This window comes from Eucyclogobius newberryi, unplaced genomic scaffold, assembly GCF_026437365.1.
Source record: "Eucyclogobius newberryi isolate DKJ021-1_F unplaced genomic scaffold, fEucNew1.0.hap1 SCAF_12, whole genome shotgun sequence".
Taxonomy (NCBI): Eukaryota; Metazoa; Chordata; class Actinopteri; order Gobiiformes; family Gobiidae; genus Eucyclogobius; species Eucyclogobius newberryi.
In genome coordinates, this window is record NW_027315746.1 from 20,290,011 (window position 1) to 20,314,133 (window position 24,123).

General features: G+C 40.0%; 2 protein-coding genes across 6 annotated transcripts; both read right to left on the minus strand.

Moving 5' to 3' along the window:
• Positions 1-74: 74 nt before the first annotated feature.
• tcf3a (transcription factor 3a) lies at positions 75-16,586 on the minus strand. 5 transcript variants are annotated; one of them, XM_072441310.1, is made up of 20 exons: positions 16,129-16,583; positions 13,959-14,053; positions 13,692-13,761; positions 10,032-10,099; positions 9,670-9,745; positions 9,095-9,144; positions 8,862-8,997; positions 8,693-8,742; positions 7,704-7,800; positions 7,339-7,475; positions 6,808-6,958; positions 5,843-5,898; positions 5,688-5,766; positions 5,038-5,114; positions 4,704-4,874; positions 4,513-4,624; positions 4,318-4,366; positions 2,639-2,904; positions 2,244-2,372; positions 75-2,157 (listed from the first exon to the last, which is right to left on the minus strand). In XM_072441310.1, the coding sequence occupies exons 2-19, from the start codon at positions 14,010-14,012 to the stop codon at positions 2,251-2,253; spliced, it is 1,821 nt and encodes a 606-aa protein (XP_072297411.1). In that variant the 5' UTR covers positions 14,013-14,053; positions 16,129-16,583; the 3' UTR covers positions 75-2,157; positions 2,244-2,250. The 5 variants fall into 5 exon arrangements, with proteins under 5 accessions (XP_072297411.1, XP_072297408.1, XP_072297413.1 ...); XM_072441307.1 differs by having other exon boundaries at positions 4,318-4,441; positions 16,129-16,582; XM_072441312.1 differs by lacking the exon at positions 2,639-2,904 and adding an exon at positions 3,877-4,118 and having other exon boundaries at positions 16,129-16,575.
• Positions 16,587-18,161: 1,575 nt separating this feature from the next.
• LOC140356409 (solute carrier family 22 member 4-like) lies at positions 18,162-23,217 on the minus strand. The gene is made up of 11 exons (XM_072441313.1): positions 22,855-23,217; positions 22,688-22,791; positions 22,067-22,221; positions 21,767-21,938; positions 21,555-21,696; positions 21,381-21,475; positions 21,055-21,269; positions 20,806-20,988; positions 20,588-20,723; positions 20,323-20,417; positions 18,162-19,428 (listed from the first exon to the last, which is right to left on the minus strand). Exons 1-10 carry the CDS (start codon positions 23,191-23,193, stop codon positions 20,333-20,335), a joined length of 1,626 nt encoding a protein of 541 aa, XP_072297414.1. The 5' UTR covers positions 23,194-23,217; the 3' UTR covers positions 18,162-19,428; positions 20,323-20,332.
• Positions 23,218-24,123: the final 906 nt, after the last annotated feature.

Below are 24,123 nucleotides of genomic sequence, written 5' to 3' on the forward strand. Positions count from 1 at the left end.
ACCATTCAAAATTAGATTTTTGGACCTTTGAACAAGTTAATACAAATGTTACACACAATTAAAAAACACACAACTTAAATGACACTTTTAATGGCACATTTATTGCTACATTACTGTTATATACACAACAGCTCTCAATGTCTACTTTATATATATATATATATATAAAAAAAAAAGAAAGAAAAGAAACTGGAGGCACTTTGGGGACAACCTGTAAAGGTCGTCCCCAAAAATGAGTGAAAACACTAATCTGCAGCAGATCTGTTATGAAGTGTATATACCTCCTCTGTTTGAGTCAAAATCACAAAAGAATTAAAAGAAAGTGGGCAAAAGTGGTGACAAAGGTAAACCAAATACTGTCAGAACAGTGCCAACTTACGAGGATAATGCAGATCAAACATCTTGTATAGTTCAAACCCAGCAGATGTAAGTTAAGGACATAATATTCAACAAAATAAGAACACAAAATTTAGGGCAATTGTTTTTGATAAAGCGTCATCGGTGAACATCATCATAATCTATCAGAAGTTCAGAGACACTGGAGTAGATCCTTTTTAACAGTACAACAAATGAATCCACAAATGCAACATCTTCCACCATGTAGTAGAGATTTATGCAGGCACTGGTGAGTAATCAGTATGAAAAAATATCTAACGCCCAGACTAAGGCCACCCTGATGATTGAGTTTAGTTTGTCTTCATGTGGTCATGGGCATAGACTTAAAAGTATACCACAGAATTAGCTGATATTGCAACCATGTTGCCAATTACATGAAAAAGCTAAATTTATACAAGAGCCAAAAAATGTGAAGGGGAAAATTATGCAGTGAAGAAAACTATTGTTCCCTTTTATACAGAATGGTTATGCTATATACCACTAGGATTCACTGAACTGGCCAGGTAAGAAGAGGCAATTAAAATACCAACATGAACATTTGATTCATATTTGAGCACCTGGCACAAAACCTCATTTGTTCCTGGAATCTCAACTAAGAGTGACTTTACAATGCATTGAAAACATTTTCAGCTCCAAGCAAACACAAGACAGTCTGTCATAGACATTTAAATCAAACTGCTTTAGAATGTAATTTTCAAAATAGACGGTCAATTATTAGGGTTATATAATATCAAAATGTTTGTATTAGAAAAATAGTGATTGCGGCAGAATATATTTTCAAGGCAATGTATGTAAACCAAGATAATTTTGAACGAAAACTTCAATTAGACAATTATTTTACATAGTGAAAGAAAAAAAAAACATTATACAAAAGGAAGATTCTCATACAGGCAATTGTTCAAAAAGAATAATGCAAAACACAGAATTCTCCACGTGTTCAGTCAATGGCAATAGAGAAAATTGTCCATACAGTTGCAGTTAAATCTCATGATCCCTTTCATCAACTTGCACTTGAGCTGGTAAAGAGGCAACAATCACCAAAATACAAATGTCCTGACGATTGTATGAAGTTTGACTGCTGTAAATATCAAAGTGGATTTATTCAGGGAAATGCAGCTGACATAATGAGGGTGAAGATGGGGCAGAGTTGTTGTCTGCACTGGAGTCCAATAAACGCCTCATAGAGGAATAGTTTGGAAATCCATTGACACATTTGAATCACTTTAGTTGCACATTTTTTCCAGAGTCTCTGCTCAGGTTTGTTTGTGTGGTGGGTCTCTTTCCTTTTTCTATTCCACTTGCATGGCAGTGACAATAACAAATGTACAGGACGCTTCGGTAAGACTCAAGATCCACAGTACAAAATAAATCACGCATAGTGAGTCTTATAGGTTCATTCAGTCATGTTGAACAAGAATCCATACTTTTTAAGGTAGGAATGCCAATCAAATTATCCAATAAAACATTTCTTTACTTTTTCCCATACAAGCAATTGATCCAAGTAACATTTGCTCCCAACAAGCAACGTGAATAAAAAAAACAATAACAGAATGTCATCAGTGTCCATTTCTCCAAACCATAATACCTAGTTTATTATTTCAGTAACATGTATTTATTTTAATCCAAAGGAATGTGGCCAACTGCTTTTCATTATGGAAGGAAGTGTGTTTTGTAGAAATTGATTAACACACCATTGAGATGGTACGTGTGCGTGTATACTGTATTAAGGCCACATTTTTAGCGCTGTACAATCAACCATAACTGCAAAAGATTAAGACATAATCACATTAAAAAAATACACATTAAAGTAGTGTACATTATTTTAGGAATAGTGTAGAGGATCTCACCGGAGTTTTACATATGTCCATCTCCCCCCAGACCAGGGTGAGTCCCTCGATGGAGCTGTTGGTCCACCCCAGTAACTTTCTCCTCCTCCCTCCTTTTGAGACACGCTGCCTTAGGGTTTAGATTTCGCTCTTTGAAAACAAAGAATAAAACTTCATGAGAACTGCAATCCAAATAATTTGCCATAAAAATCCCATCAAACCCAGAAATGAAAAAAGAAGGATGAAAACTTGGCAGAAAAGCAGCGGCACTTCCTCTCCCTTTTCCATGGCTCATTATTTAAAGAGAGGAAAGCTGAAGCGGATGTTCAGGAGGGGAAATTGCTTCAGTCAAATTTGTTGAGCTTTGAGATGTCCATCGGAGACAGATTGGGCCTTTCTTAAACTGGGTGACCTACCTCGCACCTGCTTCTCCAGGCCCATTATGACCTGGACGGCCTGCTGCAGGATGACCAGTTTGGTCTGGGCCTTGTCGCTCTGGAGATGGACCTGACACATCCTGCCCAGCTCTCTGAAGGCTTCGTTAATGTCTCGCACACGCACCCTCTCTCTGGCATTGTTAGCTAGGCGGCGCTCTCGCTCCCTTTGCTCCTTTTCTTCAGCAGTCAGGTTCTCATCAGTCACTGAGACCACGCTACTGCCAGGAGAAAGGGGGTTGAAGCAGCTAGGTAACAAAACCAGACGACAAGCATGACAAATCTGTACTAAATCTTTTAGCTGATTATTACTACTATTTGTAGGATTAGAAATAATAATTGATGAAGAAATCCAGTGGAGTGGCCTTCTGGGTAAGAAAGAGAGTGCATGTATGAGAATAATTTAGGAATAGTTTGAAAATGGAGGCCAAATTTAAAAATTAAATCTGATCAAATGGCTCGCAGAGATATTGATTGCTCAATAGTTCACCTTAGGGGTCACTGGGGTCCAGGGCGAAAGTTGTGGGTATATATCTATATAACAGGACAGAAGTTATGAGGGAGGGAAAGAGAAAGGAAGCGCACCCTCTGCCAAGTGCTGCACAAAGACAGAGCCACGAGATAAAGCCATTGTGTTAAATACATCAGCAGCAGGAGATGTATTTATTTGAATGCAATAGAGAAGATCACTGTTGCCATCTGTGGAGGGGAAATAAAAGCAATGGAAACGAAACAGAGCAGCAAAAACAATTAATGCCTGAAAGGCTGAGGCATGCATTACACAGACACTGCAACCAATTAGTGAAGTTAGTAAAGATGAGCGGCTAGTCACAATAACACAAAGCATGTTGAAAAGACACATGTATATGCTGTATGAAAAAGACAAAGGCTGTGACAGTCTGCGTCAGTATGAAGAAAATATGGTTCTGTACACAAGAAATGTTTCCCTATGTTAATGACTAAAACGCTCAATTTGACAATACATTGCAAATGGATCTATGTGTAGGATATACAGGACATTTCACACAATAAAAAAACAACCACACAGCCTCACTTCTGTGATAATAAATTAATTGTGTTTAAGTGTGATATAAAAAAATATTTCATATTACTTGACAATAATTTTCCAAAAAAGCATAACTTTAAAAATGAAGAGACAGTGAAACCGTGTGGATGTTTTTTGCCCCCATATTTTCCTTTGGTCCTGGACGCCCACTGACCTCGGACTTGCTGCTCCAGATTGAGTATAACGTTAACGGCCTGATGCAGAACGATCAGTTTGGTCTGCGGTTTTTCATTGCTTAGGTGGAGCTGGCACATGCGGCCGAGCTCCTTGAAAGCCTCGTTGATGTCCCGCACACGGAGCCGCTCACGCGTGTTGTTTGCCATTCTCCGTACTTTTTCCCGTTCAGCCTTAACCTCCACTGGCAGGTCTTCATCATCCTCGTCATCATCTAGGCTACTATATAGAGCCAACGGCCAAAAAGTGATGAAGTTAATAACAATACAGGTCCTACCATACACAATGTGAGTATTAACTACTAGTAAACTGACTCTTGTCTATCAAGAAAATGTGTCATTTTAACCTGAAATTTTTAGAGCCTGTTGTTATTCACTGAATATTTTTATTCCTGTTTATTAAATCTTGTTACAAACAATACCTTGTTCGAATGCGGTTCCTGAAGTCGTTTTTCTCGTCGTCTGACTTATCTGTAACAGAGCAGTTCTCATCATCCTCCTTCCTCTCACGCTTGACATCAGAGGCAGGAGAACGACTTAATCCACCTACAGATGGAGAATTAATGCTTACGCTTTAATATTCTATGTCATTATGCAATACAAATGAAAACACTTACCGGTAAAGGATTCAGGTTGAGAACCAGACTGAACGGGTGCAGGCCCATGGTGGCTATTCAGCAGTCCACCACTAGAAGGCAGACTAATAGAGTCCTCATGGTGACTGGTCCCCTTCAGAACAAATGAAAATGTAATACAGAAAATGAAAATCACTAAACAAATGACAGTATCAAATGTAATGTTTCCATACCAGTCCAGTGAGGCGGCTGCCGAGTCCTAGTGTCCCACCAAAGGCCTGTGCTAACCCTAGGCCAGATGAAATCAGGTTGTGCAATTCACTAAGTCCTGGTGCTCCTTGTCCACCAGCATGACGCTGAAGAACATTGATCGCTTCCTCCAGGCGATCCTCCATTTTATTTTGCTAAAAGATAAAATATATATATATATATTAAGGGGTTCTTTTAGGCAGCAATAAATTAAATTAAAAACCCAATATTTTAAAGCCATTTGCAAGACAATAACTAAAAAGTAATTTGTAAACAAGCTAAAATGTGATAGGTTTATCAAGATAGTTCATTTCTTACCATGGGCTGTGCAGACTCTTCAAAATTAGGGGAAGGAGTGGTTTGGCTTGAAGACCGAGTCCACTGGGAAGCAGAAGCTGGAGACATTTAAAAAGACATATTATGTAGCATTAGAAAGTATTAAACTACAACATCAGACTTCCAATGAAATATTGATCTAAAATAGAAATGGGATCATTGACTTCCTGTTCAAAACTCTTCATAGTGGCTTTTCACTGTAGCAAGCAGGAGATTGTCATTTACGTGTTTTTGTGTTAGAAAACTGGCTACGTGACATTTAGATCAGAATGTGTCACTCAAGAGTCTTCATTTTTCAAATAATCACTAATAAATAGAAGAATGTGGGCGTGCGGCCAGGAAAGATCTCAAAACTTAAAACAAACTCAATGGTGTTGTAGAATCATAAATGTATACATATAAATATAAATGTTTTAAAACTATCAGTAAAAGACATGTTAGATACAGAGAAAAAAAATCAGTCAGCAGGATGTTTTTGAGGATGTGGTAAAAACAAAGTCCAAACCTCCAAACTCAATGAAAACAATGTCAACACAAGATTTTACTGCAGCCGTCAACAACCGGAAACTCTACACAGAATGGCCTGATGACCTTGAGACCAGAAGAAAAACTGAGCCAAGCTTTACACTCACCTGACACAGCCTCGGGCGAGCCAGACGGGGTGGATGGGGACGGAGGGAAAGCACTGCTGCTTGGGTCTGAAGGATAGATCTGAAAAGACATCACAAGCTTCAGCCAAATATCCCAAATTTGATAAAAGTAACAAGTACCCGTTTTTTATACTTACAGAGGCCAGAGCTTTTCCAATTTCATCGCCTGAACTTCCGGGAACAATACGAGCGCCTAAAGAGTGACATTTTAGTGAGTGTAATAATTTGAATTTATTTACATTTATCTAACCAGGTATGAAGTGACCTGGGGCAAAGGCAAAGGCTTGACAGCACACAAATCATGAACACATTTAAACTACTGTAATAACCTGGCCAATCAGCTCCTCCTACTTTGAAAGCTGTTTAAAACAATTTTGACTTTCATAAGGCAGCTGTTTATCTGCAAAACGGAAGACATCTTTAAGATAAACTTCTCCATCACTTGCAGATCCTGTTTAAGACTGTGTTCTTGCACACTAAATCTATATGATTCTCATTTGTTCTGAAGCGATTTTAAAAAGCCATAAAGTTGCATTATTGTCTGACAAAACTATCACTAACAGAAAACCTACTGATTGCATACGCTGCATGTCACTTCTGTCTCAAAATTATTATTAAAGGCGGTATGGACGATTTTTCTGCGATTTGAGAACGAGGGCGGAAGTGCGCATGCGCCCTCCCCCGTGCGGACCGATACAACACACATGTGCGTTTGTTTAATAGCGCAACGGAGCGCTTCGCATCTCTCGTCTCCCGTAGATTTCTGTCCACTTCTGCGTCAGCTCGAACTGTCTTTCTCCGTCTTCATTTTGCCCCGTACACTGAGGGAACTATATTATGATAGATCCATGCGCTTAGGCACGCGGAAACATGGGGACGAGCCTGACGCGGCTGCAGGTGAGCGGTAGGTGCGTTTTATGATTGATACGTGGCAGGACAAATGATTTATCCACGCCACGAGGAAATATGATAAAAAAAATTGCTGAAAAAAATCGTCCATACCACCTTTAACACAGGCTTTTGTTTATTGAATAGGAAAAGAGTGAGTATGGTTGGCCCAGTATATATGCCTGCAGTGCAATAAATCCAAGGAAAACTGTACCCATTAGTGTGTCGGTGCCGGCAATGGGAGGTGTGTGGCTGGGGACTCCAAAGCTGCTGGAGCCGGATTGGAAGCCAGCAGGATGAGCTCCATTGACTTCACTGCCATGCAGGGGGTAGTTCTGCGGAGATAGGGGCAGTGGCTGCCGCTTCTGTACGAAATAAATCAAATTTCAAAACAGGATTTATAAGGATCACTTAAAACAACCACGTTCCACTGGCCCAGTGTTTGGGTAATTCCTAGTTTGTAGTGATGAGGCTGGACGTAAGGCATTAGTGGAGTAAATTAGAAAAACTACTTGTGTTAAATTGATAGAACAATGCTTTTTTATTAATAGTATTATTGCCTTGTGTGTGGCTCCTCCTAGGACTGAATGGGACAAGGCTTTGTAAAAGGGTTCGAGAGCCCGTCCTGCTAAAACAATTTTTTGGGTGCTCTGCTTTTTTTCGTTTTGGCCCAAACTGGCCACACCCGCATCGTGCCACGCCAGTGAAATGTGGCTCATGTGAACACAAGAAAATAAGCACTCACCATTCTGTCCTGGGGGTTGATGGCAGAGAAGGGGCCGTGCTGGCTCAGATGGGGGGTGTTGCCGAGCATAGCAGGATAACCAGGCTGAACCATCGACCCGGCGGAGCCCCACGGGTCTGATGGAGGATGGAGACCTTCTGTCAGGAGGCAGCCAGTGGGCGCAGTGGGCATGAAATGTGCGCGACAACCAGCGGTACAGGGAGAAGAGTAAAGCCATGTGAGACATGTCGCAGAACAACTGTTTTTTCACATGACGCACAACACAGTTTTCTTAATCATTCATTAGCGCTACTGACTGACTGTTAAAAATGGTTAAATAAAAGTTAAATCAAATAAAAAGGTGGTAAGAGTACAACTATCCAAACCTTGCATGTAGTAAGACGGGTAGACATTTGCTGCTTTAGAGCTTGGGTAAGCAGCTGTCTCTCTGTTAAATTCATCTCCAGTTGCTGATGCATAAACCTACAAACGTGAATAGAGTATGAATGTAATAAAACAGTATACATTTAAAGTTTCTGCATCAAATATAAATTCTAGCTTTTATAACATATAATTTCATGACGTACTACTATTTGTGTAGCCAGTACAACAACTAAGATTATTTGGTTGGTTCTGGAATGCCTTAAAAATATGCATGGACAAATGTGAAAAAATGTACAGGAGACACACTAATGAAAAGCCCGGGAGATATACATAACTATGCATAAGAAAGTGCATCTTTGTAACAACACACCCCCCCAATCAATGCTATTATAAATAAACAACAAGTAACAAACGGTGTCTGTAAAACTAAACTCGAATGGACTTAAGTTTTCTTCTGTAATTTGATTAAACAAAAAGAAAAAGAAGAGCAAAAGAAGGAAGAGACGAGCAAACGGAGAGATGCACTACTAATTACTGAACCATCTGCCGAATCCTGGACAGCAGCCAACTCCACTGGCAGCTGGGATAGAGCGATGGGGGAGGGAGAGGGAGGGCTGTTGTTCACGGCGGTGGGGGTGGGAAGAAAGGAAGAAACCGAAGAGGAGGAAATAGGGTGCAGCGACGAAGTGGGAGGAAAAAATGAGGTGGAGTGAAAACCATCAGTGATCTAACTTGGCTCAAACGCAGAACTGTGGCCGTAAAGTAAAGGCTGCACCAATACTGCTATAAATACAAGCAGCAGATCAGAGAGCAGCCAAATGCATGGTTTTCTGCTTTTATTTCTGCAAAGGCACACGCTTCATCACATACGTAGACTGCATTCACTCTAATACTCAAAGGGCAGAGCTACAGAGCTATAGTTTTACTGGTGAGTGTAAATATGGAGCAGTTGAGTTCTTGTGAAATGAATGTAAGAGAAGGGAGTGCTCACCGAAGATGGTAGGCCAGGTGGGACCTTCCTGATCTTCTTTGGATGCGTTTCTAATAACAGAACATGTTTTTTTAGACTACACACTACATTAATGATTTTGTCAATAGCCTTCACAAGATACGTTGGAATAGTTAATTGTATAAAAAGAGTTTTTAAAATAGAGACTTACCAACAGGTTCTTGTGCAGGTCGTCTGCGAAGGTTGCCTCCTCCGTAAGAGGAATAAAACTGTGAGTTTGGCTTATGGCCGGAGGGTGACAGGGCATCAGGACTGGTCAGGGGCATTTCACTGGGCATAAATCCCTGCTATGTTGGAGCAAAAGATTCCAAAGGGAAATGTGTGAATGCAAAAAACACATAAACACAATGCTGTGGTGAAGTGTGTGTTATCTGTCATATTTACCTGTGTTGCAAATGGATGCGTATGAGGGTATGCTCCGCGGTCAGCCTTCCCTGTGAAGAGAGGGTCTAATCAGGTCATGAAAATAAAACATATTTTATGTCACTGCTAAATCACAGTGTGTCCTGCCCCTTTTCCAGTTTGTGGGCTCTCCATCTGCTGTTTAAACGTATATGATGCAAGTATTTATGGATTTAGACCAAAAAACATCAACAAATTGCCCCATTATAAATGGTTTGGGGGCCATTTCACCCAACCTCTGGCCCCTCCCTTGACAGTTAAACACAGAAGAGCCATAGGCTGTAGTAATCCCAGGGGGGAGCCTCGTTTGTGCATGGGTGCCCTTTACACCCAACCCCCTCTATCACGAGCACACAAACAAACCCTCCTCCTGCCCCCTTTCCCATTAACCTCTGCTTCAGCCATCGCCATCTAACCAGAAAAGGCTTTCCCCAGAGTTGTGCATGGGGTCTAACTGCCTTTTGTTCTACAGAAAACCCAAAAGAATAACAATGATAAAGCAAAATCATCATTAATATGCAATGTGATACATCATATATAAATCAACTACAACATACCAACAGCTCCTGAGCCAAAGTGTGGGGCAGAAGTGATTCCATTCTGGTCATTGTAAAGACTTCCTTCACCGTAACTCTGCAAAATCACAGGAACATTAACATTAACTTTCAGGAGAGATGACGATATACATATTATAATAATTGGTTTGGTTTATACTTAATTACATTTTAACAACTTTGTTAGCAAGTAGAATGTATCAGATTTTTTTTTTTATTAAATATAAATATTCATATACAAACAGGTTGGAAAACTACTGGGTATGCATGATGACTACACCACAGCTAGTTTAATAGATGTAGATTATAATCTGAGTTAGTAGTGAAATTACAGGGTTACTTAGATATTCAGGAGTTAGCCATACCCTTGACTGGTTAAAGGATGGACTGCTCTGCTCTCCTTGTCCCCAGGGACCAGACCCATTCCTCTCATCTAAACAACAAAGAACTAGGTTAGGCCAATTGACAAATAAAATGGCACAAAATACACTCATCACAAAGTTAAGTCAAACTTAGAATCCTCAAGTTGACCTGCTTTGATCCAAGTTTGCTCTCCTGAGAGTGCACAAGCAGACATGACAGTGACGCGCTGTCACACAGTGAGGTTATGAGCTGTAGGAAGTTTGAATAATTAACACTCTGTGTGAGCCTCAGAATCCTCCTTCTCCCACTCCTCACGTTTTCCATGGCAACAGTCGCTCAGGCCCATTCTCTCACTTTTGGCAGTTACCTTTAGCGCCTCAGAGACACAACGTCTCAATCACGCACCGTTGACACTCGCGCTGCCTGGCCAAAGCACTTCAGCTCTCAAAGAGGTGAATGTGTTTGAATGGAAAGATTTTAAAGATTAGTGAAGCAGAAATTTCTGCCTGTCCTCTTTTCCTCAATTTCCTCTCATACTGCAACACAACATCTCTGGGGGAAAGCTGAAGCTTAATTGCGTGCTGATTTGCATAATTGTGCATATTAATGAAGCTAGGCTCTATGAATATTCATATTTTTGTTTTGTTGTCTAATTAAAAACCGGAGATGGGAGAAGAGAGGGGGAGAAGGGTTTGAATCATGACAGGATCAGCAGTAGAACAGAATAATAGGTCCACAGTGCGGAGAGCAGCAAGATTGCTGTGACAACTATGATCTATACGTGCGGTGGCAGAGGAATAAGAGATGGAGACAACGTCTTGTTTTATCGCTTGAGCTGACTGTCAGTCAACCTGCCAATCAAACACTCCAGAGAAGACGCAAATGATTCCTGTTGGTGCAGAATAATTCCAATTCAATGTGACAACAAACAGAGCCAGTGTTAAGTATTGTTCAAGCTGATGCCACTGTAGCTACACACAGTCCAGAGTCTAAGGGAAATACCTGAAATAAAACCCACCAAATGATAGTTGACATTTTTGTCTGATGCAATATCAACACGCTTCGATATCACAGTCTGCATCAACATAACTCACTTGTGCCTGATCATTAGCTTGAACCCACATTTGTTACAAGTCAAACGGGAATACAAATTATTTCTAAATGTACTAAAAGTTATATTATTCTTTACAAAAACAAACAACTGAAATATTACCTTGAACCGCAAAACCGCTTTTATTTTGTTATTTTCAGTACATTATGTGAAGATGTGAAAAACAGAATCTGTAAGCATTATATTATCTTAAGGGCTGAAACTAGTTAATCGATTGTAACTAATTGATTAGTGAAATAATCATGTGTCATCTAATTTAATAAACAAAACTCAAAAACATGCCATATGCTGAGCGATAAATCACAGGAAATGTGGCCATTTTGTGTGTTTGATGAATAAGCTATTTTGTCTGTAATATTATAGCAACTTAACTTTAGCTCAATCAGAGTCACATTTTGTAAGAAATAAAATCTCAAATTCACAGCTATGGATTTATTCACAAAATGGCAGCAGGCAGCCCTACAAATAGCTACATTTAATTACCAGGTAAACTTCTAAAACACCGACTGAAACGTCTTGCTTAAGCTATTCAACGAAAAGCTAAAAAATGTAAGCTGTACCCAGACTGTCAGCGGGGCCTGGAGAAAAAATGAAAGAAAAAAAAAAAAAGAAAAAATATGAAGAAAAGGGTGAGTAACATGAGACAAACACTCTGGCGAACCCCAATGCACCTCTCCCAGCATGCAACGCCCCTTTGAGCACGGCTGCTCTATAATTACACAGGAAGAGATACTGGAAACAGACAAGCGGCCTGAGTCACCCCGCTACACGGCACAAACTCCGGCGCACGCACTGACCCAACTTGCAGACGGCGCTGGGTTCGAACAGGAATACAGCCCCGGGCGCCTGTAACTGTGGCGCTGCGGAGTGGAGTGAGCGCCTGAGCCCTCGCACTTCCCTGACTCACACAGACACAAAAGCATGATGTCAGCCCACTCTCAAGAGACCCAGCGCTGTTAATGAAACACTCAACAATGTACAATAAGTCCGGCCATTTGAAACTGTGAGTCACGGGAGACACCTTACACACCACAGTTTACCGTAACGAAATATAGTTCCAGCTCGTAATACTCCACTTAAGGGCAAATTAATTTAGAATGGATATGAACCCTGAAAAATATATATCCGAAAGTAATCATGCAAATTTCTAAGTTCTCACCTTCTGCATTTCAGGACATGCAGCTTTTAAAAATAAGTTTCGCGATTCTCAGTTTCCAAATGTCAAAAACTGAAAGTGCGCTGACAGATTTCATGCTTCGTCTTAATTGATACCAAAAAGTTGTGAAGTAAATGGTAAAAAATAAAACCTACACCTGTAATGGAAAACGCAACAAATTCACCGTAACAAGGTTTCAATAACACTTTAAACTAGGACTGTGCGATATATTGACAAATATGAATATCTCAATATTTTAGGAGTGTCCTGATAACAGAAATGTGTTAAAAAAAACATGTATTTAAACGTATTATTGGAGGTTTAATTATTAGACAAACATAACATGTACCGGTATTCACCTTATACTCTTCATTTCATTTTAACTTAATTTTTAACTCTTTTTGTAGCTATTTTTACTACAAAATATGACCATGCTTCACAATATAATCCAATTTCAAAATATATACTGCCCACCTCTACTTCAAATATTCTCACAACAGTGTCAAGAGAGAGGGCCTTTATTTTAGACAAATTCCAATCAAATTTGTAGGTGAAACTTAAGATGCACTTCCATTTAAATTTTAAATGAGTCAGCTAAGACTTTTGGGGTGGGAAGTAAACTTAATCTCCAAAGACAATGGCGCGAACCGACTCCAGGTCAATAACATCAGCATGTGTTTTTTTAAAGCGAACACCTTTTCTGATACAAAAGAACGAGCGAGTGGCCTCAAGTGAATAGAAGAAAAGGAGCTGGGGATCCCACCCTTTCATCTCACGCTAAGATCCTGTTTCACTCCGACAGCAGCAGAAAGACCTTAACGTGCAGTAAACAATGTCTTTAGGTTGGACGTATTGTAGCATTGACAGAGACAGAAGGATATGGCACGGAATACAAATGCGATAAATGTAACAAGAGAGAAAGCTGGTTTTCAGAAAGTACATTTAGAAAGGGGGAAAAAAACAATGGGAAAAACACAGTCGCTGACAAAACAGATTAATTGGTCTTTTTTCCCATCATCCCCCACTCTGTTTCTGTCGTTAGTGAGTGAATGACAACAGCTGAGGAGGTGAGGGAAGGGACACCTGTGAGGCACGGACGAGGAAGTGAAGCTGCGGCGTGCGGGTCTGCGTGAGGCCCGGCGACATGTTTAAAGCCGAGGGAGAATCTGTGAACGGACGTGTTTTGAAAATCACACGAGCGGGAAACAACAACGTCCATTGGTAATCAAAATGCTGCCCGAAGCTTTTCAGAGCGACCGTGAGGTTTGTTTTACTAAAGGAAATGTACGCCAGGGCCTTTTGAAACTGGCCAGGATATTAAAGGAAAGAATACCGAAAAGAAGAGAAGGAGAAGTGAAATTTGAAAAAAAAAAAAAAAAAAAGTCTTAGTCTTACCTGCACCTCCAAACTGGCTGGCGAGAGTGGTTGGACGATTTTTGCCATTTGAAACGGGAAGCTCAAACATCTAAAAATACAAATGTAACCACTGTTAAGTATCTACAACAATGTCTATGCAAATAAAACAGTGGTTCTGTGTTTAAAATACCCAAATGTAATGTTATTAAGATTATGACAGATTCATTTGTCTCTATTTTCTGAAAGCTTAACAAAGAAGGCATGTTTCATAAATAAAACACAGAACACATTTGAGGCACATATTACCGCAGTAAAATCCAGCAAATCGCTGAGCTCCTTGTCTGTTCCCACCGCAGCCATTCTGCGCGGCTGATCACTGGGCCTTTAGTCTCTGCAAGTGACTGGAGACAGAGGAAAGGAAAACATTAGTTCTTCTGAAAAACCAAAACACAAGAGGGACACATGCTGTTGGTAATAGCCAACCTTTAAAGTTCAATAAGGGACATGTTCTCTGAGCTGGGACTGTTGAGATGGATCATTCATTGATGAATGTGATAATACAAGTGATAATACAAGACGTATTAATTTCAGAAGCAAAATAATTCAATTGAACTCAAGCTTTCATAAAACAAGGTATGATTTTATTAATTAATCAATTATAAAGGATTTTGCTGTTGTTTTGTCACGATGCCCACAATCGTAAATGTGTGATGCTTCTTCGCACAAGCCTTCTCTGTAGAGATGTACTGGTGTACATAAAACACACACAATGGTTCACATCAAATAGCTTGTGGTTAACACCTAGAAGACGACACAAAACAACCATCATCCAGCATTGATTGAGTAAAATGATTTAATCTACCAAATGTTTGAATGCTGAGCTAAAGCTTCACGCTTTCACCCAAACGTCCACCATCTGCAAATGATTCCAGGCTCAGCCACATCTATGAGAGGACTCGGAGCTGAGCCACAGGCCACAGTGGGCTCGCTGTTAGCCACCTTCTGCTGTTCCACCTCAAACCAACCTGCTACAGAGCAGCTACAGATGTGGTAGGCTCACATCTTTAGTCATATGTTATACACTTTACACTCCCTACAGTGATGTGACTGGGTGCCTGTCCTGCTTATTTGTAGTTATCAAATATAGAAAATGGTGTGAAACCATTCTTTTCAAGTGTCATTTCATCCCCACGTCTATGCCATATGTTAAATATGATCTTGACGCCAGTAATTAGTCAATGTTATATATATATATAAGCTCAAAGGCTGTGAGAGTAATTCTTTGTAATAAGCCTCCAGAAATAGACGAGTGCATGTGTTAACGTGATTTGTACCTCTAACTCTCTGTGTGTGTGAGCCCAAATAAACCATCAGAACGTCTTCATTAATACTATGACACACTGATCTAACTCTTTGGCAACAGGTCGCGTCAAGGTAAAAAGTCATAAAAATCTAGATACAAAAGGATGACTAATTCTCTCTTTGAGCTGAATGAAACGCTACTAAATCCTTTGACACAACAAAGTCGAGCATTTTCTGCGTCTCGCTGAGCGGAGGTCAAAATGGGGGATTAGCCCCTCCTAACAAATGGAAGTTCTCAGTCTGTGAGTCTTGAAAACCCCCACCCGGACCAGGCCTATCCTATTCAGGGGCCCAGGGGCCAAATAACACCACCACATCACGATCTGGCACTATCACAAGAGATGTTCACACTTTTTAGCCCATTGCTCTTAAAAAGTAAAGACACGTGTAAAATAGTCAAACCTGTTGACTGCTGTGAGTGTAAAGAAGAGGACACACACGGACCACACAAAGGCCCCCAAAACTTTAGCCTGGCGTTCAGAACGTCACGCCAAACACACCATACATGAGGCCTAGGACTATTTCACATTCTATTCCATTTAATACTACATGTAATACTATCATCGTGTTTTCAACTGAACACTTTTATACCATTATATTCATGTTTCATGTTTCACGTCTTGGGTGAAACGTAACAATTGTAGAAATTTTAACCAAACATAATGAACAAAAAACATATCTTATAGTTATATGAATAAAAACATAATAATAACAATAATGGCTTTCTACATGAATATGTGCAGAAGACAGAGAAGAAAAGCCTTATTAACGACGAGTCCACACGGAGTCTTCCCTCGGTGTCTGTTAGTGTGAATGGGGGTTTAATGGTGGGGGATAAACATGGACCAAATGGAAGGGGGGAAAATACCATGTTGGACCAAATATAACTCTAGATTGCCTTAACGTGCTATTCGTGTAAAAACGTACACATTTAAAGGCCGCGTGGCCTTCCATATAGAAAAGAGCACGTTAATCCTAAACCCCGCTCTATTCTGCCGCAGCAAAGCAACTTCAACCGTTTACCGTCAACTTGGTTATTACTCCAGTAACAACAGCAGAGTTATAATCCAGCTTTGCACATGTGTAGCAAACGCGTGAATATAAAGGCTTTTACCTGGACTGAGCTTTACTGCATTCAAGATGAAGCTTGTGCCGTTTGGAGAATGTAGAAAAACAAAGTTATGGATGAGATCCTTCCTTTCCCCGAGCGCCGGAGCTTTTTCAGACGAAGAAAAGCAAGTGCCACTATCCTTCGTCGTCTCGTCGCGATGTTTTGATAACACAAATCAACTTGCGTCCTTAACTCGTTTCATGACGTTTAGGGGTCCTCTGTCGAGTATAGTTTAATTTGTAAAGCATTTCATTTTCCAAGTAGACGTTCACAGCCTCCACATTGTCGGTGCCACTGCAGTATCCCTCCGCGGCTCAGCCTACAACACCAGCGCCGCGGTGTCCAATTTCACTCAAACTCACAGCACATTTAACACAGCTCGAAGCTGGGCATCGTGACGAACTACAACAGCACGGAATCGAAATAATAACACGGTCACCCCCCCCTAAAAAACGAGACGTAAAATCTAAACACGGTTTGCATTAATGAAAGCTCTGAGGACTATATCGCTCCGCGGATGGCGACGACGGAAAGCCTCGCAGAGCAGTAGAAGATGGGAATGATATATTCGAGGGCGGGCCAATGGGAAGCGAGCAAATGTTGACTGGCACTGTGCACATGAAACGCCCAAACTGCGTTGACGCTAACGCTTCGGGCCCCTACATTTCACTCGCAGGCGAAGTTCGACTGAAGCAAACTCTATCAAATGTGTCTGAATTGATCGTATCTTATAGTTGACTTCAATCGTGCATAACAGACAAAAAATAGTTCCCAACCTTTGCTGTCCTTCGTGCGCGTTGTCTCACACTCTGAGCGCCCTAGATATCGTGTGTCAGTGTTTCTTTAGCAATTTTAAAATATATTTACTATTACTAGTGTATTACCAATTACATCTAATTTATTTTTTAAACATGATATATGTATTATGAAATAGCCATTCTGAAGGATGTAAAATGTACTACAAATACTATTTTATAAACAAATTCAGAAAAGATAGTTCCCGAACCCCTGATTGGGAAACAGGGATGATCTGTGTGTAACGTGTTTGAAAATGACAACACAATCATCATCCTATCTCTACTGATGGAAAACAAGAACTATATGGATTGTAACATGTTCATTGAGATATAAGATCTAATCTATTGCAGTTATGGACATACACGAATGTGTAAATGTGGAGGATGTTGTCCACGGGCTTTTCTTTATTGTGTTTTAGTTGATGGTCAGTGTCAACAGAAACAACTTCAGGATTTGAGAAATCTGAATCCCAAAATCTAACTAATATGACCAATTGACATTTTTGTGTGTGTGTGTGTGTGTGTGTGTGTGTGTGTGTGTGTGTGTGTTTGTTTGTTTTATGGGTTGACTCAGTGGTTCAGTAGAAAACTTAAATTCATGTAAATGTATTTGTTGAAAGACATTCAGGAAAGAACCTCAATTGGTTTGAGGGGAAGCGACCTAAATAACATCTGTGCTCAGTGTGCAGGCTTTTACGAGAAAACTCAGCCATTCACTTTGTGGTTCACAAACACTCAAGCACACACATGCTCACCATCACACACATGCATTTGGGCACACACCTGTTTGTCATTAAACACATGGAACGGCCAATTATTCTTTAATCTTTGGTCCAAAAAAGAGAAACACTCTTACAAGTCTGTCTAAAATAGTGTACACTTATTATGTAAATAGCATGGACAAGTTCAATCTAGTCATGAATGCGTTCGTATGACATCTTCCATCTAAAAGTGTTTGGGGAAACACAATGGAGCATAGGTTGAGTTCAATATTGTCTAGTTTAAAATGAAGCTGGAGACAGATTTGTTGACCTGGTTGATGGTTAATATCTGTATTTGTACAGACATTTGCGCTGTAATTATACATTTATATACACGCATACATGTGATTATAACACTATGATTATTGTTTGAGTGTTTTGCTTTTCAAAGTAGGACAAATGCAAACAAAAAGGGGGGGTATCATCAAACAAAAAGATGATACTATTTTTAGAGTGGAACTCCCTTTTCCTTAACCCCAAAGAGTTCACCCTCCACTCCACCCACACTTTCCTGGGCTCCCTCAGTTCTACACAAGTATTGCAGCATTTTAAATGGGTTACCCCCAAACAGCCACCCACGCATCAGGTACAGTATGAAAACCTTAGGCATCCTGTTATGACTGGTGGTTTCCTGTTTCCTGCAAAAATACCCCCCCTCCCCTCATACACACATGCACACACTAACACGCTAGAACCCTAACCACTCATCATATAACAAACACCAAGGTGTCAGCTGCTGTTGCCCCCATTTCAAATGCATAAAAAAGGTTTATATTTTTCCTCCCACAAACACCAGACTTGGGAAAGTGACATGCCCCAGTTCAGTGTGTGGCGTAATGGCATGTCATTGGGCCAAAGATGTCAAAAACAGCTGTTCTCCCCCATTCCTCCAAATAATTAATCGTTTTTCACATATAACGTGTTGTTTTTATAAGCCAGCGAGGAAGATGTACAAGTGTCAAGGGACTACTAAAATTGCAATAACACTGGAGTCTGCTCATGTGTAAATGGTAGCTGTGTTTTCTGAAATGAAATGAAAATAACTGTGACACACTGCACCACCTGCCAAGATACCTGCACATTCCTCTCTACAGGGGTCAGCTCTATCACTCTTAATTACCCAAAATCACCTTTGCTTCACGTGGTTCTGGCTCCATTCATGCTAAATAGGTAGATCTTTTGCATCAAACACACAGGTACATTTAATGTCAGACTTGTACTGACAGTCTTTTTGCGTATACCTGTTTTGGATTGAGACAACAATTTGAATACTGCCAAATGTCATCTGCATTCATAGGATTTTTGTTGACATAAATGTGTTATTTGTTCCCTTTATGCATAAGGAACTCTACTCATTTGCTCACTTTACGAGCAAACACAGGACAATATCCCGTTCTTCTAAATTTTGAACTCCTCATCCCATCCCCCCTTTTCTTGCAGATTGGAATTCATCAGCAATCAAAGAGCCACTGACAAACGCCCAATCTTAATTACGCCCTCATTTACATATTTGCATATTAATGACTGCATAGTTAGCTGTTTTTCTGCCGCAGTAGACCCCCTCCCCATCACCAATGCTCATACTGCCACCCACATTTTTATCCCCGAGCTCAAGGCCAGTCACTATCAGCCTGAAGTTGACAGAAAATCGTGGGATTATTTTGGTTGAAACACTAGAATCCCTGTGCAGTTAACTAAACACTGTTGGTTTGTCTTGTCTGGTTTTCTTCAACAAAGGCTCCCCCCTAGTGGTAAAAACAAGAAAAGGGAAGAGATGAGAGTTTATGAATTCTATAAGGGTTGGTTAACACAAAGGCATTTTCAAACTGATATTTCTTGTTCTATAATATCCCAATGTTATTCACACCATGTTGCTTAAAACCTTAAAAACACTCAAGACCTAATACAAGTGCTATTATAGCTTCTTAATAACATAATTATAGCCAACAATTTGTTACACATTCTTTTATTTTCTATAATTGTTGATATTTTATAAATTATTTGACAGATTGTGACAGTATGTTGGATACTAAGATTATTAATTATATTTTTTTTATTGATTTGTTTATTTTTGTGTAAGACAATTGATAATGCTGGGCATTGGAGGATATACAACTAGTATTTTTTTCTTATTTACATTGCAATGTCAAGAACAAATTGAATATAAAAAATATTTTAACGTTAATTAAATAATCTTAATATTTAAAATAAAAATATTATTTTGTGGCGGGTGTACTTATGTACTATTAGTACATAAAGTACTGAACAAAATGTATTCTCGATGGTGTATTAATGCCCCCTAGTGGATTTGATCTGTAATCTCTTTTGATCGTTTTTTGATATTTGGAATTCAGAACTATAGTAAGATGTACAAGCATAAAATACAAATATAATGATGAAATTGTAGAATAGACTGCTGCAATGTTACACGGACAATTTAGGCCTACAACAGCCGTAAGGATTCATTATTAACATATTGATTAAGTGTACACGCAGATCCATTTAATTCAGCAATTATTACAATATCAGCCCCTTGAAAAAAGTAATGATGATGATAATAATAATAATACAAATAATGATAAAACTAATGATAATAATAAACATTAATAAATTAATGAATAAAGAAATAAAGTTATTACCAAAGAGATGCTATTGTTTGTCAACAGAGGGAGCTCTTTTCCACTTCTTGCCAGTCCTCAGGTTCGGACTGTGTGTGATGACAAGACAGCAGTGTCTTAATACAAAAAGAGAAATTGAGAAAAGACAAGCAAGCATAAAGGTTAAATTTGAATGATTTGACCTCATTAAAACATGGTGTTTAATAGTCAGAGTCCACATCAATACTAGTAGATGACATGACGTTGATAATATGAAAGGGATACATAAAGAAAAGGTATGACCAACCTTTGGATTGGTTGCACCTGACTGATTAGGTCGGGTAGTTTTCTGTTTCTAGTGTCTGGCAGAAAGAACGTGAACACAGAAGCCACAATACTCATTGAGCCAAAAACAATGTATGGAGTGGCCTTGTTGTACACTCCTGTAAACACAATCACATAAAATTAGCTAAAATCTCTATAAATATATCGTACTACAAATTCTGACACCATGATGTTTTTTACCTAAGTAAATTATAAAAGGGCACAAAATACTGCCAATGCGCCCAGATGTAGAAAATATTCCAAGTCCTGTGTTCCTGACAACAGTGGGCATCAACTCAATAAAAAACACAAAGATGAAAGCGTAAGCAGCCGAAATCCCAGTCCTTCCACTCAGGGCTAACGCCTTGGACACAGCGCCCATGTCTGTTAAAACAAAACTCTGAACATTTCTGTTGACCTGGAATAGATATGTTCATACACAATACACACCATCAGGCACCAGCAGGATTACCAGAAACAAAGTGCCACAAAACATCATGGAGGAAAAGAGAAAGAAAGGCCGTGGCACTCTGTTGACCATGAACCAAGTCAGAATATAAGCCGCAATGTCAATCACAGCTGAGATGAAGACGTTTAAGTATTTGTTTCCATTTAAGCTATTTGTATTCAGAGTGAGGCCAAAGAAGACCATGGCACACGTAAACCTGCCAAATAAAACAACAATTACAATCCTGTTAAATTGCATTGATAATGGGTAAGTTGTTTGCTACCCTGAATGACAGACAAAACAATAAACATAGCTTTCATCAGCCTACCATATAAAAATTCCCATTAGTGTAATAATTCTGAGGTTTGATGTGCGTACTAAATCCAAACATGTGTATGAATGGCTTTCTTCATGATCTAATTTCTAAAATTAGAGAAGAAGAAAAAAACAGTTCAAGTGAACAAAATGTTCCTTTAAAAAAACCTTTAAAATACCACATTACCATTTGATCCAAACACTCATCCGATGTAAATATGACCTCAGGGGTAGACACTCGGTTCATTTTGGCCGCTCTATAGATGACAGCTTCAGCTTTTTTAAATCTCTTTTTCTGCAAAAGCCATCGTGGAGACTCTGGGACCACCCTTTAAAGAGAAGGAGTGGTGTTGGAACAATGATAATGTAGTTAAAAATATAAATGCATATTGAACTCACCACCACAATGGCATAAGTAAGAAACCTGGTATGGCACAAGCTACTAGCAGCATCCTCCAGTCCCTTATGAAGTATCCAAACAGTGATAACAAGGCATAACCAACCCCATACCCCACACTCTGACCCAGCAGAGTGTAGGTCATACGAGGCTTGGGGCTCAGTATCTCACTCCCTGAAAATCGACAGATAAAATACAGTGTGTGCTTAATATGAGCAGATATAAGCTATTCAATGCATGGTGAGTACAGTGATATTAATAGTCCATGCTCAACAGATGGCATATATAAATGCATTCTTTACCCAGAATAATGGAAGCAGTGTAGCAGGCTGTCTGTCCAAATCCTCTCAAACAGTTCAATGTGGTAAACATGACCCAATTGACAGATGCTGCTTGAATCAAAGCTGCGATAGTTTGTATGGCCATAGTTAAAAACAAGACAGGCTTCCTACCAAACCTGTAATCCAAAAGAACATGTCAGTAAATGGGGAACAAAGCACATGTCACAATGCATTGTAGACAGTAAATTGTAGTAAGATTTCAAGTTTGATCTAAATTGAAACTTTTTGGCTGCCACGCTAGACTAGTCCTGCCCTAAAGGAGGAGTTATAACTTGCCCTGCTATTGTTGACTTGCTCGACTGGTTTCGGGTCATTCACCTTTAAGAACCTGATTGACATTTGAATGGCATAATATGGGAATTGACCATGGTTTGAGGATACCCTGTTAAACAGAAGGAAGGAACCTAGTACCACCAAATCTAAACCCGAAACTAAAACAAGACTGATCCAAACTGGGCTGTAAGACAACAAGTCATTACGGTTGATCTGAACAAAGACTTAAGAAGGACAAAATATGAATGTCCTGTGTACAAGACTGAAGGAGCCGCAGTTTGAAAGCCACTGCTCTAAATGCATGTTTACCTGTCTGACAGGGTCCCACAAACGAAAGATCCAATCATTACTCCAACAAAATATAATGAGGAGGATAATGGCACTTTCCACGCATTGTCACAAACCAGTTCCCACTGCAAAGAAACACGTTTACATAAATAAAGAAAACATATAGCTCAAAAGAATGAAGGCGCTACCTCGGATACAATAGTGGAGGTGTAGGTGTCTTTGCTGAACTCCCAGCCGTCCGCGCAGGGCTCCGTGTCACCGGCCAGCGACGCGTCGGTCGAGTTGAGCCTCTCTTTGTATTTAGTGCAGCGGTCATGCTCCTTCGCGTAAGTGCCGTTGATCGTCCAATTTTCATTCACTTTACAATGAAATTGTGGTGTATCCGATACAAAAACAACCACCGCTCCCATATATCCAACTGGAACAACAATTAAACTCAGCGAAAATATCAACGCAATCTGAAAAGGACCATAATCGCCAAGGAACAAAGTCACGTCGTCAAAATCTTTTGCTTTTCCATTCGGCATATTGTTAGGCAAAGGTTATTTGCAATAAAGTATACCCGGGAAACAAGGCACGGGAAGCATGTCTTTCCTCCTGCCTCGTTACTAGGTTAAGACAAAGTATTGGCAGGACATGGTAAAGTTAAGGAAAAGGTTTGGACGTGGCCAGGGGTGTCAAACATGTGGCTCGTGATCCGCATCCGACCCCAGACGTTTTAATCCGGCCCGCAAAACAATTCTAATTTATTATGATTAATTTCGGGGTTTTAAGCATGTAACTACGAGTCCCACAGTTTTCTGTTGCAGCCGCCCCTCCCCCGTGCTGCTCAGCACTGCTGTGTGTGCTGCTGGATCGTCGTGCTGAGAAGTGCCAACGCGCACTACATCAGCCTCGAGAAGAGAGAGCAAAGATAGAGCCAAGGCCGGCCCAAGCCTTCAGGGGGCCCTAAGCGAAAACAGTTTTGGGGGCCCCTCACCACGTCATCAGAATCAGTTTTATTGCCATTGTCAGTAAACAATTCACATATGGGAACTTTCTTCAACGCAAACAAAGAGCACCAAAACTCCAGGGCATCTGTTTGCCAGTTAGTTTACTCTCAACACCTCACAAGCTCAAATATTGATAACTTAAATCCCACAATGCAACTTGGTATTCCGCTGACATCACCTGTACTCCCTGTACAAATAACACACGTCTCAGATATGTTTTTGGGCGTATTTGTGGGCGTTAAGGGTCGACAGCCACATTAGCACATTAGTTTAAACTAATGAACAGGGGGGGTCTGGGGGCCCTCCCCCAGAGATTTTCAGACCTTTTTTGGGTCTTCTGCTGCATTTTAATGTAGTCCAGCCGGCTAAAGTAAGAGTAAAATGTCGAGGTTGTAATGCTATAAAATGATGATGTGATGAAACTGTGCCAGGAGAAAATGACTAAAGCCAGTTATTAATACATTA

Bases quoted from the DNA above. Each gene is read 5' to 3' on its own strand.
- tcf3a (XM_072441307.1), bottom strand. From the start codon at position 14,012: ATGGCTGCGGTGGGAACAGACAAGGAGCTCAGCGATTTGCTGGATTTT. The intron at 5,767-5,842 runs GTAAGTATAAAA...ATGTCTTTTCAG, and splicing joins TTGGAAAAGCTCTGGCCTCT to ATCTATCCTTCAGACCCAAG. The intron at 4,875-5,037 runs GTAAGAAATGAA...TTTATCTTTTAG, and splicing joins AAGAGTCTGCACAGCCCATG to CAAAATAAAATGGAGGATCG.
- LOC140356409 (XM_072441313.1), bottom strand. From the start codon at position 23,193: ATGCCGAATGGAAAAGCAAAAGATTTTGACGACGTGACTTTGTTCCTT. The intron at 21,476-21,554 runs GTAATGTGGTAT...CTCTAATTTTAG, and splicing joins ATGAGTGTTTGGATCAAATG to AAATTAGATCATGAAGAAAG. The intron at 20,724-20,805 runs GTAAAAAACATC...TTGTGTTTACAG, and splicing joins CCCTTTTATAATTTACTTAG to GAGTGTACAACAAGGCCACT.